This window comes from Phalacrocorax carbo, chromosome 7, assembly GCF_963921805.1.
Source record: "Phalacrocorax carbo chromosome 7, bPhaCar2.1, whole genome shotgun sequence".
NCBI classification, from domain to species: Eukaryota; Metazoa; Chordata; class Aves; order Suliformes; family Phalacrocoracidae; genus Phalacrocorax; species Phalacrocorax carbo.
In genome coordinates, this window is record NC_087519.1 from 22,308,753 (window position 1) to 22,324,908 (window position 16,156).

The window sequence follows — 16,156 nt, forward strand, 5'->3', positions numbered from 1 at the left end:
AGCGGTATTTTCAAACCTGTTTCCTTTAAACTCCTTGGGAGATACAAAAGCGGTAATTAGGGCTCTGTGTAGCATTTTGTATTGTGGCAGGGTGGGGGGATGCACTGTACTGGCTGAGCTGTTTGCCTGTTACAAAAGCTTATAAAAGATACTGCACCAAGGACTTCATGGTCCATCAGATAAGGAGAATGCAGAAGATGTAGTATGGAGCAGGCGAGTGCAGTGAGACTGACGGAGTTCAGTGGGGCAGGCAGCAGTATGGCACACAAGCTGCATTTCCATAGCAGAGGTGGTCGGTGTGCTCCAGAAAAATAGGCCGGTTTTGTCAGCTTGGAAATGTAAAATGATCCTTTTCTAATGGAGAGAGCACTACTGCTTCCCTGGGCTGCCTGGACTGGCGAGTCAGCTCAGGGCAGCATCTGGGGCTGCTCAAGTGCTGACTGCTTGATGAGATTTTGTACCTGAGAGTCTGTGAATGTTCTTCAAAGTGCTAAAGAGCTTTTAAATATCGGTGCCAGTATCTTCTGCAGAAGGACGGCAATAATAACCGCTAAGACCATACTGTATGCAGGGAGTCTGTGGGTGCTGGAGGCAAAAATGAAAAATCTGCTGGTAGCGCAAGAAGGGAAGTCAGTGAGCCTTAGTTCGAGGTTTCAGGTTGGTCCTCAGTGCTCAACAGTGTGTTTGTTTGTTTCAGATCTCCCAGATACCCCTGTTGACCTAGTGATCAACTGCCTGGATTGTCATGAAAATGCCTTTTTAAGAGATCAGCCTTGGTACAAAGCGGTTGTGGACTGGGCCAACCAGAACCGGGCGCCCGTCCTCAGCATAGACCCTCCGATAAATGAAATGGAGCAGGGCATTGATGCCAAGTGGTCGCTGGCCTTGGGTCTGCCCCTGCCCCTGGGCGAGAGGGCAGGGCGCGTGTACCTCTGTGACATTGGAATTCCCCAGAAGGTCTTTCAAGAAGTGGGAATAAACTACCACTCACCCTTCGGCTGCAAATTTGTCATCCCCCTGCACTCTACTTAGAGCCCATCCAGCCACACGGCTCTGCAGGGAGAGAAGAGAGGAGGAGGAGGCGGCCTGTCAGATAAGCTGTCCAGTGGATCCTGACTAGTAAACTCATGACGCCTTAAGGATGTGAAGTTCTGGAGAGATTTCCTTCCAAAAGAAATGCTGTGTATTTAAAAAAAAAAAAAAAAGAATAATCAGAAAATGAAACAAAAAGAGAAGGAAGCGAATATTCCTGCAAAGCTATTTTCATTCTCTTGTGCCATTGTACGGAGGAACACGCAGGAAAATGGTGTCTGTCCCTGGTGAAGGCGACCGTTGCTGCCAGGCCCAGCTGGGAGGCTGTTTAATGAGGGGGTGTACACGGAGGTGGTACAAGTGACAGGTGTTTTGGAGATTTTGAGAAGTGTTTCTCAGCCCTTCTGGGCAGACAGACCCAGCAAGGGTGCCCTGGTGGGAACAGCACCCCTTGATTTTGTAGAAATACCTTCTGTTGCAGTTGTACCACGAGGGAGGATTTGGTTTCATTCTGTTGTTCTTTTTGACTCCCCTCTCCCCTGTTTTGTATTCCTGAAGGCAGTTGTAGCTCACTCTCCCTCCTGGACCCTCCAGCCCCTCAAGGAGAGTGTTCCCTCTTTGGAAAGCTTACGTCAAGAGCTAGAAGCTCTCAGGTTGCACATGCTCTGTGAACACCAATGTCCTCAGCTAGGCCTTACTTGCGTATATACTCTCTTGGCTTTTTGGTTTTTTGCTTAGTGAAGCCCAGGTCTCTGGGAGCAGGGTATGTTTTGGAGAATGACTTTTCCAGGATAGTTGGCTTGCTTTTTCTTTCTTTCTTACTTCTTTCTGGCACAGTAAGTGGCTGAAAGAGGGAAAGGATAGTGAAACAGGGCAGCGTCACTCTGATTTTGTTACGCAGTGTATGGTGCAGTTGACATTTGGGTGAGTTCCCCCAGTGCTTCCAGTATCTCTCCTACACTCAGTGTGGTTTGGGAAGTAGGTCATGGATCCACTCGTTCCCTGGGGGCTTGAAGCCTTTGTATAAGGTGGGCTTGTGTGTGTGCATCTATGTGCTGGGAACCAGAATGAGGAAGGACTCGGGTCCTCAGCTTACATGGTGCCTGCAGGATATGGTATGGGGAGAGCTGCTGCCCTCCTGGAGGGGTACAGGAGATTCTTGTCTAAATTACTCTAGGGGATCTTTCCCAGGCTGCTCTGCTAACTGGTCTTGTGCCACACTCACTTCCCATGCGCTGCCAGGAAGCCTTAGGTTATCTTTTCCTGTGCTTGTTTTGTTGACCTCACAGAGCCTTAGTGCAGTGCCTAGAGCAGAGGCAAGCTGAGGAACCATCAGTTAGCTGGCTTCGGGAGTCCATCATGCTGGCTTTTTGTGTGCTTTCTGAAGGCTTTGCAGCTGGAGGCTGACCCAGGGAAGGGCTGAACCTGGAGTGATGCAGGAGGTGCTGTAAGGTGAGCTGTTCCTTCAGAGGAACCGGGTGGATGCAAGGCAGGGGCCCTTTTCTTGGCAAAGAGGGGTTCAGCTCCCTGCTTGCTCCTGATGCTGTGAGTGTGGGCAGTGCTTGAAGGTCTTCTGGCACCTTATCTGTCCCCAGAACTCCTGCAGGTACCTAAACCTTGCCCAGACACTCTTCTGGCAGCTGGGAAAGCTTCAGAGCTTCAGACAGTGCCTTTTCTCCAGGGGAGGCGGATCTCTTCTGAGGCTGAAGCACTGGCGTAGCTGCTCTGTTGCTGTGCTCTACTAAGCAGGTAGCAAACCTACTGACCCACCTGTGCTCCGAGGGGTGAGGATTAACAGATCAGACACTTGTCTTTCACCTGCTTAGAACAAAGGCCAAGTGTATCAAAGGAGGAGGGAAGAAACGTCCTCAGTTGAAAAGAAGCAATTGAGTAATTAATACTGCCTGGAAGTGCAGAGTGAGGAGGGAGAACACAGCCCCTAAAGACAGGAGGCTGGTGAGGGGGCTTGCCTCTGCCGCTGCCCCAGGTCTCTTCCTCTGCCAAACTGCCTGCACCTTGCCGAATCTACCTCAGCAGGATGAAGGGCTTGGCCCCTCTTGGTGTCTGGACCCCTGGCTTTCCCCTGAGCTTCTTGCCCCACTGAGGGCTGGATGACTGAACCATGTCTGCTGGCGTATGCCGGGTGGCTTTAGTGCTCGCACGGGGAGGCTCAGTGACTTGTCAGTGCTGTGACGGGGTGTAGCACTGCCCTTGAGCTGTTCCTCTCCTGTAGGAAGCCAAAGCACCTATTCCTCAGGTGAACCATGTTTCAGCTAGAACCACAGTGGCATTTAACAGGCTGTGGTTCTGACGGCTGCACTGGGAAGGGGTAGCAATGTGGTTAGTTATTTAAAACACAAATGTGAGGCTTCCCTCTGCCTTTCTTGGTTCTTTGGGTGTTTCTGCTTCATCTAATCTTTAGCCAGGCAGAGGAGCAGCAGCTGGGCTAAAAAGGTGGATGACCGTCCCTTGGTTGTTGCTGTGGTACAGTGTTAGCTTTAGTCTCCTTAGTTTTCATTTTCCTTGCTCAATCACTTGATAAGAGAACTTGCTGTTTCAATTTCTGCTTTCTTTGAACCAGGCGGCAGGCTTTTCTCACCTCTTCTGCATTTGGCTATTAAACTGTAGATTGTACACACTGAGCAGTATCAGTCTAGAAAGACTGAAGGCTTCATCACTGGGTCCTTTTCTGCCTCAACTATGCTGTGCCACTGGCTGAAGTTACGTGCCCAGAAGGGCACTGAACCAGGTGAAAATGTTTTTGCAGGGATGGCAGCTGGGATCAGCTCTGTACTTGCTGCTGCGCAGCTCCAGGAAGCACTAACGCCCTGTGTTGCCAGCAATAGGGTTCCCCATGTTTAAGAAAAAAAAACAAAACAAAAAAACAACCAACACGAACAGTATTGCACAACAGGAGGTTGTGCCCCATATAAAGAAAAGGATTCCTGATCCCTACCTGTGCAGTGTTTAGGGCACAGCAGGCAGCTTTGGGCTGTGTTTTAGCACAGTTAAACTTTACAGTGTGCTCACTTTCTGGAGGTGAGAACAGAGTCAGGTATTTGGCTGTACTTTCCCTCAGGTGCAAAAGGCTTACTTGAGGAAGTACTGGCCTCACCCAAATGAAATGCATCTTATGTGCAGGTGTGAGCTCTTCTGGAGCACTCAAGAGACCCAGAAAACAGGTCTGGGTCCCTCCTTTTCCCCCTTCCCCCATGTTGCCAGAGTGAATTCAAAGAATGGAACACTTTGTCAGTGTTTGAGATAATTTCTACCCTAACCACCATCATGGGAACTGCTGGCAAGTGCTGCTCTCTTCACTAACATGTGAAGATGACTGCACTATGTCACTACTTGATATTCCATTTGTGACCTGATGTTTGTAATGACTAATTCCTGCCGCTGCTGGGGGATGCCCTGAAATAAAGTGCAACTATTCATGTATGCTATTTGTGTGCAGCTATTTATTTGTCTGCTACCATTCTCAAGCCTGACACCACAGCTGGAGCAAGCCTTCCTCCTGCTCTGCACTCTTCAGAGGAGCAAGGGCCAAGAGCAGGGAGAGTTCAGTCCACTCACCCTCACTTTCTGCACTCTAGTGAAGCCAAGATTCCTGCTGTTTCATTTCCAGTTAATTTTTCAACATCTCCATCTTCCTTTGCAGAAAAAGCAAAGCTGGGAGCAAGAGAACCCTAGGCCTGCCTACAAGGGAAGTATCAAACAATAAGAAACACTTTATTTTAACTTTACAACATATAAATAGACAAATCTGTGCTTTCCAATGTAGCTTTTCCTCCCCTCCCCAGGGTCCTTGTCACAGTGCCCCAGCCCCTCTGAGAGAAGAGCAAGTGGAGCTGAACTGCAGGGGCTAGGCCAATCCCGTATGTACAAATGCAGCAGGCTTTGCACCCTCCCCAGCTGTCATCTGCTCAGGTCCCGGCTGGTGCCGCGACCACAGAGCATCCTTTCCTCTGCAGAGAGGCCAGCAAAGAACGGATGCAGGAGGGCTTCCGAGAACGTGATCCTCTGGGAAGGGTCGAATTCTAACATCCTCCTCATCAAGTCAAAGAGCTGTGCGTGCTCCAGCGAGTCGTGCAGCATGTACGTCTGGAGCAGAAAGGCAGGGGGGAGAGCGGGGAGGGTTTTAGCACTACAGTAGGACCCCTAGGCCCTGGTTGTGTGATGTACAGTGAGGTGATGGCTGTCTCCCAGCCTGAAGTACAGCATCCCTCCCCTTCCCTAGTGCCTGTCCTGCTTCAGCCAGACCAATAAACTTCTGTTACTGCAGCTGAGAGTTTAGGGCTCCATAAAAGCCATCCCTTAGCCCCACACCTCTGATCTGGGGAACACAGCCAGCCCTCCACCAGCCATGGAGCAGCACCTACCCGCAAGGGCTTGCAGTTCTCTTGGACATATCGCCCATCGGATGTGTTCTCATCCCATACCAGGTTCCCATTGTGGAAATATTTTTGCTTCCTGCAAAGGAAAGGTTCAGTAAGGCATGAGTCATCCTTCCAGCACCTCTCCCATGGTTATACCCATATAGGTGAGACCCAGTGCGATGACAGAGAACTGGTATCCGGAGTAATTACCCACAAACGTTTGGCTGGACTGTTTGCTTTCAGGAAGAGGTTCTTACCGGGTTTTGTGGATCATGTGGGATGGAATGGGCCCAAGGATTTTTTCCATCATAACAAGATGCTCACGATTCTCATGGGTCTGCAAAGGAGAAGAGCAAAGGTACATTAATTCAGAACTTGGAGATCTGATGATAAAAGGTCTATCCCCTATACAAGTGCAGGGTAAGAAGAGACAAGCCTCTGTCAGGGATGATGCAGTGCCCTTCCATCTCTACTTGCTCTCTTCATTTTTCTATTCTTCACAGGCACAGTGGAGAAACCAGAAGTGATCTGAACCTTGTCCTTCCAGCAAGGCACAAGTCCTCAAACCATGACTTTTCCTGGCTTATTTTCAAACTCGGATCAGTGCCTGATCTGCATTTCCCTTCCCTTTGCATTAAGGATTCTTAACGTACAATTCCTCTTGCAAGAACCATACCTGGAAGAGTGTGAAGCCACGGTAATACTCAAACAGAATGCAGCCGGTACTCCAGACATCACATGGCTGTGCCCAGCCCAGCTCTGCAAAGGAGAATCAAGTTAACTTTGCCCTCTCAGCAAGTCCCACCAGATATCTACTAGTTCCTTGTTGAAACTGCAGAGATACACAAAGCCAGACCCAGAAGTTATCTGTGCACTTTCCAGTGCTGCACACTGGTAAGAGGACTGTCACATCCCCCACAAGACCCATCTGTTTGTTTCAGCTTATGCTGACTCTGCATTCTCCTGGAGCCAATTTGAGCACTTCCTGAGTCCCACAGGCTTTTCTCAGCTCCTCCCACTCCATGTCAAGTGCTTGCACTAACCATTACTACCTTCCATACAATCAGGACCTTGGTGTTGCAGCAACGCATGGAACAGGTTGTCCCCAAGAACTGGAGTGCTCTCAAGCCAGTTTTCCTCTAGACAGCATCACCCTACAGCACCCTGGGAGAAGCATTCTCCTCCACCCCTCCAAGACTCCCCAAACCCCAGCAGTATCTCACCCAGAATCACTTCTGGTGGACGGTAGTGCCGGGTAGCCACGATAGTGGTGTGGTGCTCATGATCGAAGGTGGCACTTCCAAAATCTGCCACACGGATGCTTGTGTTCCGAATGGATTTTTCTTCGCAGCTCTGCAAGCGAACAAGAAATCCTCATCACTTCTAATAGCTGGTTCAGGATTAAGCTAGGCTTTGAAAGGAGCCCTCTGACCCAAGAACCGCCATGTCTGTGCTAATCAGAAGGATTGTAACTGTGAAGCTCTGAGGTCTTTACATCTCAAATTAGTGTTAAGCTGCTAACATGCCACTTTATGGACTAGAGCCACTGAAGCAGCCTTAAAACTTTTGGAAGACATAGGAGAAAGAAGAAGCCCAGCTTCTGGTTTGTTCTCACTAAAGAGACTTTCAAGGCCCTGTGGGGCATGCATGGAACAGGGAAGATGCAATTTTTGCACGGGGGGAAAGGCAGGCTATTCCTGATTGATTCACATCTCCTTTGGATATAACCCACCTTTTTCTCGTTGTACAGAGTGTCAAAATCAGAGTTGACAAACAAGATGTTTTCTGGCTTGAGGTCAGTGTGAGTCAGCTGGTTGTCGTGTAAGACTGCACGGATGGACAGAGGAAAAAAACATATATAAGAACCACTCACCGAAGCACCCATACAACTCTGCCCATCAAATTGCCAAGCTGACTCCTCCTCAGCTCCCTTCCAACCCATTCTGGTGACACATCATGGCCTAGCTGAGGACGAGGTATTTCTGACATGGAGAAGGCACCTTTTGCACAGAAGAGCTTACAAGTCTCTCTTCCATTCCTTGCAGAAGGAAAATGAAGCAAGTCTAAATGCTACTGCTCTATCCTCCACAGAAATCAGCATCTCTTATCTTTGTATAAGCTTCAGAAAAGGAGGCAAACAAATAGCTAGAATACCTAGATACTATTTTGGGTTAAAAAAATAATAAAAAAGAGCAGGCGCTGAAGAACAAACAGCTGCTGGCAAGCCCACAGGCTGGTCCTGGGTGACTTACATCTCAAGGCATGGCAGAGCTGGTAGGCCATGTGCCGGATCTGAGGGAGAGGGTATGGCTGGAAGTTGTTCTCCTTCAGGAACTCAAAAGTGTTCTTGCCCAGAAGCTCAAAGGCAATGCACATGTGGCCATGGAAGTTGAACCAGTCTGACATCAGGACACATAAGCTGTGCAGAGAGAAAGAAGCGAGGATTAAGGATGATTCAGGGACTCGACAGAACAGTCAATCTCCCAGTTGCTGGCTACTTCAGAAGTGGTTGGTGAGCAAAAGCTCGGAGCCAGCTGACTCAGGAGTGCGGTAATCCCTCTACATACAGCAGAGAGACACCCCCTCCCCACTTGGCTCAACCACCTTTAGACAGAGATGTCCAATTCAAGTGGGACAAGGCAGCAGGTGCCTGTCAGAGAAGGAGCTCACTATGACCTGGCATGGCAGTTTTTAAGACGTTAAGTAACCAAGTGTTCAGTAGAACTAGAGACAGACTCTCTTCTTCTGAAACGCAGAGGAACAAGACAGGTTTTCCCACACACAGGAGGCAAGCAGCAGGTATTCCAGTCCTCAGCCCTGTATTTTTTTGGATGTCACCCAAGCAGACCGCTTGTCTGTAAGGAAGTGGTACTGAATACCCGGCAGCCTCATAGGAACTTACAATTTGTTCTCCTTGTCCTTCTCTTTGATTTTTTTCAGGACATTAATTTCCAGCCTGGCCGCTTCTCGGTACTTTCCAACATTTTTTATGATTTTCAGCGCCACCTGAGATTTGCCTCTGTAAGGGAAGAGACAAAAGGACAGAGTCAGAGAAAAAAGCCTACATACCCACATCCTCAGCCCACAAAGAGAGGGCACATCCCAGTTACTCTGATCATGTTTTCATTTGTTAAGATGCTTAGTCATTGTTGGGTCCCAACAAAGCTCTCAAGATCTGCCAAAGACTTATGCCGCTTGACCAGTAAAGTACCTACATGGAAATTTGAAGCAAAAGGCTGTTGCTGGGTAACACTCCAAAGAGAGCTGCAGGCAGCTCTGCAAGCATGCCATTTCCTGACACAGCAGTCCATAAGGTCACTATGCCTCCAGCAGTCACCTCCCCTCTCCAACTGTGCCAGAGGAGGCAGATCCCAGGGCTTCCTATACTAAGCTGACACCACAGCTCCAAGCCAGACAAAAGGTCAGGAAGATTCAGGGGTCAAGTGTAATCACTGGAGAGGTTAAAAAAAAAAAATGCCCTGGCAGATTAAGAGGTCACTTTCCCCAGCTGCCTGGCCCAGCCCTCAGACAGCATTCGCTGCTTCTGCAGCAGGGCAGTAGAACAGCCTGTGCTGAAGCCCTCAAGTTCCCTTGCAGAAGTCCCCTGCTTCCCTTAACGCATCAGTCTGCAAACTCAGGGGACCGAGGTATGAACCAGGCATCTTTCAACTTGCTATAAGAAATAATTTCTACCATAGTGACAAGTGGACAGTGACAACAACAGTTTGGTCCAGCGGAGTCCAGACCCACGCAGAACTGGCAGTGTTAATCCTGCCATGCTTGTAAGCGCCTGAGCTTGATGTACCAGGGACAGACAAGTTATCTGGAAGGGAAAGATGCCCACCTGGCATGGTCCACACACTCCACCACTTTGCCAAAAGTACCCTCGCCAAGGCTGCCAACAATTTCATCTAGGAGAGAAAACAGGAGCGGATGTGAACTTTCAGAGCCTTCGCGAGAGCTGAGGTCCTGCAATTTCACAGCAATGAAGTGTCTCTCACTGCTACACTCTTTAAAACTCGAGAGTCTATTGTCTGCCTCAGGCAATTTACTGGTCAGTCCATTTATAAGCATAAAAACACTAGAGACCCCTCCAGTACAATACGAGAGATCTTGTCTAACATGGGGATAGAAAGTAGAGAGGTAAAGTTTTACGAAAGGTGGCTGTACATCGCTCTTGAAGCCAATCGCCGATCCTGCACACCAGGTGGCCTTCCTTGTCATCTTCCACGCTCCTGCTGCGCTTACTGCTCTGTTGGCTTCTCTGTACACACCGCCCCCCGAAACGGCATACGACCAAGCGCGCACAGCGGGCAGTTCCGAGTGGCAGGATTGTGTTGTCATTCAAAGGTGGAGATGATGGTGCGTCGGTGGTTGGATTTTCCAGATCCCAGCATTTCATAAGGCACACAGCATATATAACGATAGGGATATTGCAAGGGACACGTCAAGACACAAACTAACTTCAAAACAGAAAAGAAATCAACAGCTACAGGTATGTAAAGAAAACTCTCTCATTAGCTACGGCCTCTGGTGCTGCCGCCTCTTAGGCAGGAAAATGCCCCCCTCTTCTCTGAAGGGAAGCAGCAGCTGGGAAGCTCCAGTGTTAAGGTGGCTTGACTTGGCACCACCATTCCCCACAGAGGAGCAGCTTCCTCTGCAGCACCGGGAGCATGCTGCCAGAGGGACAAGAAGAAGGAGGGAGGGCTTTGCCAGAAGAACGTCATTTTCTCCGCTGGCAAACGTGACGAAGGGTACACACGCTGTCAGTTTGGACAAGCTGTCCAGTAGAAGCCAGAGTAGCAGTTCTCCCTCTGCAGCCTGCTCTTTTGTACCTCGGTTAATAGATCGCCAGCTACCCAGAGCCGTGACCTGCCCCAGCTACGAACCAGCCCTTCCCTTCTGATTACTCCAGCTACCACACCGACCCTAAATCTATCCACCCGACTGGCTGCAAACAGACCTGGTGTTGCACATCGGCCTTAGGGTGCAACTTTAAGCTTGGGAGAGCTTTAGGAACAGGACAGTTAAATGAATCCCCAGGGAGCATTCCGCTACACTTCAGGCATCCAACTAAAGATACAAGGTCACGTTCACCCCTGCTACTGCTAGCTTCTACTGGAAAACCAGCCGAACATTCCCTAAAGGACCCGGGGTCCACAAAGCAAGCTGCCCTAATTCCCCATCTTTTTCTATTCAGTCTTAAAAATAGTTACAATCTCTAGAGCGAAGAAATTATTACAAAGATCTACATTTCCATGCCCAAGCTTCTATCAGGCTTCTCTTCTGTTGCCCCTCACCCCCCAGCTAGTCCAAAATAGCGAGCTACGATCAAACCCCAGAAGGTCAGCTGAAACGGAGGAGGAGGTAGAGGACAGTTAAGACAGCTGTGAGACTTCAAAGGATTTAGATCACGCCAGCCCAAACCTGCACACCGTTATCACCGCACGCACACACACATGTAAACCGCACTGGAGCGTTTTCATCATAACCCTGGCTCTTTCTAAAACTAAAATTAAAAAGTCAGCTGGAAAGAAATAAAAGGAGGAAAGCAACAGACCATCAGAAGTTCCCAGCCATGCAGGTATCCGCTGTAAGTGCAGGGATCAGGACTTGGTCATTTAGTTGTAATAACATTTACAACAAGAAACTTGTGAAAGATGGAAACGTTCCTTACAGAAGAGAAGCAGTGAAGCAGAGGCATTTGGTCTGACAGCTCACAACACTTCCAGGGCATTCCTGGTCCTGGGACCAGCCTCCCCACCCACTTCCAAATACTCCCTGTTAATCCTTGAAAGGAATACTACATTTCAGGGTGGAAAATGGGGAAGTTTTCAAAGTAGCTGAAATCCAAGGACACTTGTGTGAAAATAGGCAAAGAGGACATGTGCATACCCTCACAAGGCAGAAGCCTTTCTCTCAGTACAGTGGGACAGGGGTTAATAACCACAGAGCTGAAAACTTGTGAGAACGCGGCTGATCGATCCCATCTGCTGTGGGATCCTGGCACAAAGTCAAATTGATGTGCCTTCATGGGAGTGCTCCATACCACTGCTGCATACCAAAACCCCCCAGAGCAGCTGCAGTATGCAGAAGTGAAGCCCTGGCCCTGTATAAACCTGAACAATGACCAATCCCCAGCAGAGCCAGGCTGGCCCGCAGCCAAAGCTCGGCCTTGTTAGCCTATCACATGTGTGCCATTTGAAGCTTTCCCTGATCCCCTCCCTAGCCATAAAGAGTACAGCTTAGTTTCCTCACATATTAAGGCAATGGGGGCCAGACCAGTAAAAACCAATAGCTACAAACACTTCCTGCTTAACAAGACACAGATTCTGACTATATGTTCCACGTAATGAAAGCAAACACAAAAATGGAATTCGAGGTACTCACCCAGAGTGTTCAGAACTGAAAAGAGGTAAGAACAGTTAAAACCCTGAACAATCCTGAACTCGTTCTGGATGCTACTCACCGAGGAGGCACTGCTACAAGACCTGGTCCTGCGTTTCCGGCAGCGATGCTGATGCTTCTTTGGACGGTGCTGCTCTCTGCCTCTGGATCGCCGCCAGTTTCGCGAGCGGGTCGAGTAATAGTCCTCTCCAAAAGATGGGCTTCGGTCTTCAAATCTGTAGGCGTCACTGTCCCGTCTGTATCTCCTGTGATAAGGCATCCTGTCATGGCTGTAGCACAAACAAGAATGCATTTATAAGCCTTGTAAAGCACAAGAAGCTTCAAACCACCCTTCCATTGGGGCTCAAACACTGACTGCTTCTCAGGCAAGTTTCTCAGATAAGAAAAAGGAGGAAGTTTGCAAGAGGAAATGGCATGGCACTCCCACATTTCAAGGAGCTGGGGTGTGGGTGGGAAAACGACCCACTTGGAGCTCGATGTGAGCTGCCTACCTCACCTGAGCCACCTCCACCACCACACACAAGTGTTTTTCTAACATCATTTCTCCTCCCCCAGGAAGGACTCTCATTAGTTCTTGAACAAACGAGAACCGAAGGCAGCAGCAGTGCCCTAGTCACCACCCCAGCGGGGACTGGAGGCCCCCAAACGCCAAGCCTTCGGCGTACACGTGCACACCAGCTCAACAGATCATTAGCAAGAGCCAGAAGGAAAATTTGGTCTCTGCGGTATAGCTGAGCTCCCGCGCCTCTAGTGATAACTTAAGGCTGCGAGTATGGAGGAGAAACTTTCGGCCAAGCTTATCTCTGCCTTGGGAAGGACCAGAAGATATCAGACTAAGCTCCCCTGCGTGAGCATTTACAAGCTGGCATTATACATGCAGTTTTAGGTGCTGCGTGCGCGCATTAACCATGAGAGCAGCTCTCCCTGCCCCGCGCTCAGTTAGCGAGTATCTCTGAGCGCCTCAAGCTACACCTGCGATTCTGCAGGTCCTGCCTTTTCCTCTGCAGGTCCCCTGAGCTTCGTTGGCAGCACTGTTATGGTACCTCTTTTAAACCAGACCACAAAAATGGTATCACATAGCGGTGGCCTGCTTGTACCCCCAAAAATACAACTGTCTTCACCCCAGCTGTTACAGCTGTTCTAATAAAAGAGCTTCCGCTATAAGCCTTGCTTCACACGTCATTGAGCGAGAAGCCACGTTTCACGTAGATGTTACAACTCAGAAATAAGAACAGCATGCTGGCTTTCCAATGATGAAAAGCGGTATTTTGGGCAGGTTGATGCTGTTGTGTGTACCTCACTGACAGCAAGAGCAACGGCTTCTCCAGCCAAGACCTCGCTGCAGCTGCTTCACTCCAGAAACAGGAACTTTTGTTGTTCACACCTCTCCGCTTTGGCAACAATTAGCTCTCTTGCTGGCAGCTTAGCGGGACACAGGTACATGTGTGGTGGTTCATCTCATCTTGGATCAAGGCTAAAATTTCAAGCTGCCTGCCAAGACTGCGGCAGCTCTAGGTTACTGCTGAACTATCCAAAATACAAAAAAACTCCCCAATGGCTCTGTTCCAACACCAATACTCAACTCCAAACACACCTTTATGAAACTTCAGTGCATACTTTTAAACTACAGAGGATTAATAAATAACAGCCTAAAATACTGAGGAGACCAGCAAGACTGCAAGAGGCTCACAGTCTAAGACTAAAGGGGGGACGAAGGTTTTCACCTAGAAAAAGCCTGTTTTCATCCAAATCTGTCCTGTATAACCCATCAGATGAAAGAATGGAAAAGCCCATTGTACATGTCAGCTGTATTTCACAATCCGCTTCCTTCGAGTAAACAAAAGCCAGGCTCAGAAAAGAAATTATCTGGAGAATATTTCAGGAATTTAAGGATGAACTCAGCTCCCTTCTAGCTGCACCTGCCCTGTCCAACCAGTGGAACCACTCCAGCTCCGGTACCACCGAGCAGCACCAGCAGCGAGGACCACCAGCCTATTTCAATTGCAAACCAGGATGTGTCAGCACACGGCTCCCCAGCAGCACTCCCGCCTCTGTTCCAGAACCCTCACCGCAGCTCCTGTCATCAGAGGCCTTATCCACCCCGCTTCCAGTACCTAATTGTCCCTGTGGAAATGCTGAACAAAGAGAGGATCAAAGGTAAAATCCAGAGCTGAAGGAGGAAAGAACAGTTAGTGATGCTCAGATCCTTTCTGACAGCATAGGTGGGGGAAAAGCACTGTTACTTTAAATCTGATTTGCAATATTTTGAGAAGGAAACAGTCGTTGGGAGAGAAAGATTTTAATGCTGCCACAGCATTAGAACTGGGAAACATGATTCCAGAGCAGGCTGTTCTCCCTCGTTAATATTAAGGATATCGCTTTGGGAAGAACTTTGGCTAGATACAGAGGCAGAAATGTGGAAGGGAAGGCACACGCAATTAAGCCCTTTACTTCCAGCCCTGGGATTTACAGGTTTAAAGCTGACCTGCAGTCGGGAAGTGAAAGCTGCCACCGCTCAGCACTAGCTCTGAAACACAACCGGAATTGAGAACGAACGTCTATTAGATAACCATCCCAGCTTGCTCCCTGCTGCCAAAGCGGCTGCTGACAGGCGTGCCTCCCTCTGCCCAAACCTGCCTGTACCTTCTGGATCGCGATCTCCTGGAGACATCCCTCCGGGCTGGGTATCGCAGTCGCCCCTCGTAGTCTCTGCTACGAGACCTCTTCCTCTTCCACCTGTGGCCCAGGTAGCTCTCCTGCTCCGGGGACCGGTATCTCTTACAGTGATGCATCTGAGGACATGAGAGGGTTCCGACTCTTAAAACCCTCGCCTCTTGGCGCTGCGCCGCTCCCCGAAGGACCTCCCACCCCGCCAGACTCGCCAGCCCGAGCGCTGCGGGTACAGACCACCCCAGAGGGCGCCGGGAAGCGCGGCCCCGGTGCAAACGTGAAGCCGAGACTTCCGCCAGCCCCAGCAGCGTTCAAGGTTTTGGGCCGGCGGTCTCTCCTCGGGAGGAGGCGGGTTTGTAACAACGTTACCGGTCACCTCCCCGCCGCCCCCCCACCATAGCCCCGGTACTAACCGGTCCCACCGCCCCTGGCCCGCCATAACCGTTTGACAGGGGGTGCCCGAGCCCCGCGGAGCGCAGGGCAGAGGCGCCGCCGCCCCCAGGCTGCCCGCACCGGGGCACGACCCCCTCTAGGAACACCAGTACGGCAGCGGGGCGCTGCGGCTGGGCCGGGCCGGGCCGGGCCAGGGCCAGAGCCAGGCCCCAGGCCCAGGCCCCAGGCCCAGGCCCAGGCCCAGGCCCATCCCGTTCCCCCACCGCCGGCCGCCCCCGCCGAGCGCCCCCAGCCCCGCCCCGGGCCGGTCCCGCTGGCTCACCGCCCCTCCGCCTCCCTCCGCCCCGCGATCGGCGGCGGCTGCGGCCCGGCCCGGCCCCACCGGCCCAGCGCCGCCGCCGCTCCCGCTTCCGCTTCCGGCGCTACCCGCCCCTCCCCGCTCGGCTAGAGCGGCTCCGCCCCGGGGGCCGCTCCCGCCGCCTCTCGCTGCTCCTGAGGTCGCAGTTAATCACTGCCCCGCCGGGATGAACTGGCCTGGACGGGGGAGGCGGGGAGATGGAGTCTTCCTCGGCACGGCCTTCCACACCGCCGTACGGCCTTCCTCACCGCGCTCTGCCGCACCGGGGCCTTCCTCGCCATGGCCGTCCTCACCCTCAACATGGTCTTTTCCCTGTGGATGGCCTCGCCATGCCCTTCCTCACCATCGGGCCTTCCTCACTACAGCTGTCCTCACCAAGACCTTCTTCACCATGGCCATCCTTACCATCGGGCCTTCCTCGTCACAGCTGTCCTCACCATGACCATCCTCACCCCAGCCTTCTTTGCCACAGCCTTCCTTGCCACGACAATCCTCACAATGATGATCCTCGCAATGACAATCCTCACCGTGACCTTCCTCACCATGGTCTGCATCACTCTGGCCCTGTGCACCTTCTCTCCCCACAGGCTCTGCAGACACTCTCCTTCCACCAAACAGGGCTGAGAGCTGCTGTTGTCCCCACAGGGACCTGCCCGTGGAGCTGGAGATGGGTCATAGCCAGAGGGTGAGGAGCTGATGGCAGTACCCGGTTGATCTGAGTGGAGAGAGGGCCTCAGTCCCATTTATTTGCTAACTGTAATTAGCACTATGCGGGGGGGAGGTGGTTACATGAGTAGGGCTTTGCTACCAGTCCCATGAATAGGTGACCATCTCCCCTCACCCAGGCCACCGCTCTGAAGGACAGCTCTTGCTCCTAAAGCTGGACCACAACAGCTGGCCTGTGGCAGAGCTGAGC

The 16,156-nt window shown here is 51.0% G+C and overlaps 2 protein-coding genes across 4 annotated transcripts in view; one reads left to right on the forward strand and one right to left on the reverse strand.

Annotated features, from left to right (window-relative positions):
* The window catches only part of EDC3 (enhancer of mRNA decapping 3), a 29,769-nt gene extending 25,296 nt beyond the window's left edge, over positions 1-4,473 (forward strand). Inside the window, exon 7 of the mRNA XM_064456822.1 lies at positions 698-4,473. Within this exon, the coding sequence (XP_064312892.1) occupies positions 698-1,032 (335 nt within the window). The 3' untranslated portion in view covers positions 1,033-4,473. The remainder of the gene's footprint in view (positions 1-697) is intronic.
* CLK3 (CDC like kinase 3) lies at positions 4,474-15,307 on the reverse strand. 3 transcript variants are annotated; one of them, XM_064456825.1, is made up of 13 exons: positions 15,205-15,307; positions 14,463-14,611; positions 11,881-12,088; positions 9,582-9,675; positions 9,256-9,322; positions 8,314-8,430; positions 7,664-7,830; positions 7,144-7,238; positions 6,635-6,764; positions 6,088-6,170; positions 5,669-5,748; positions 5,415-5,505; positions 4,474-4,731 (listed from the first exon to the last, which is right to left on the reverse strand). In XM_064456825.1, exons 2-13 carry the CDS (start codon positions 14,609-14,611, stop codon positions 4,669-4,671), a joined length of 1,344 nt encoding a protein of 447 aa, XP_064312895.1. In that variant the 5' UTR covers positions 15,205-15,307; the 3' UTR covers positions 4,474-4,668. The 3 variants fall into 3 exon arrangements, with proteins under 3 accessions (XP_064312895.1, XP_064312893.1, XP_064312896.1); XM_064456823.1 differs by lacking the exon at positions 4,474-4,731 and adding an exon at positions 4,744-5,136; XM_064456826.1 differs by lacking the exons at positions 4,474-4,731; positions 9,582-9,675; positions 14,463-14,611; positions 15,205-15,307 and adding an exon at positions 4,744-5,136 and having other exon boundaries at positions 11,881-11,998.
* Positions 15,308-16,156: the final 849 nt, after the last annotated feature.

Bases quoted from the DNA above. Each gene is read 5' to 3' on its own strand.
- CLK3 (XM_064456823.1), bottom strand. From the start codon at position 14,611: ATGCATCACTGTAAGAGATACCGGTCCCCGGAGCAGGAGAGCTACCTG. The intron at 6,171-6,634 runs GTGAGATACTGC...TCTCCTTTGCAG, and splicing joins TCCACCAGAAGTGATTCTGG to AGCTGGGCTGGGCACAGCCA. The intron at 5,749-6,087 runs GTATGGTTCTTG...TCTCCTTTGCAG, and splicing joins GTGGCTTCACACTCTTCCAG to ACCCATGAGAATCGTGAGCA.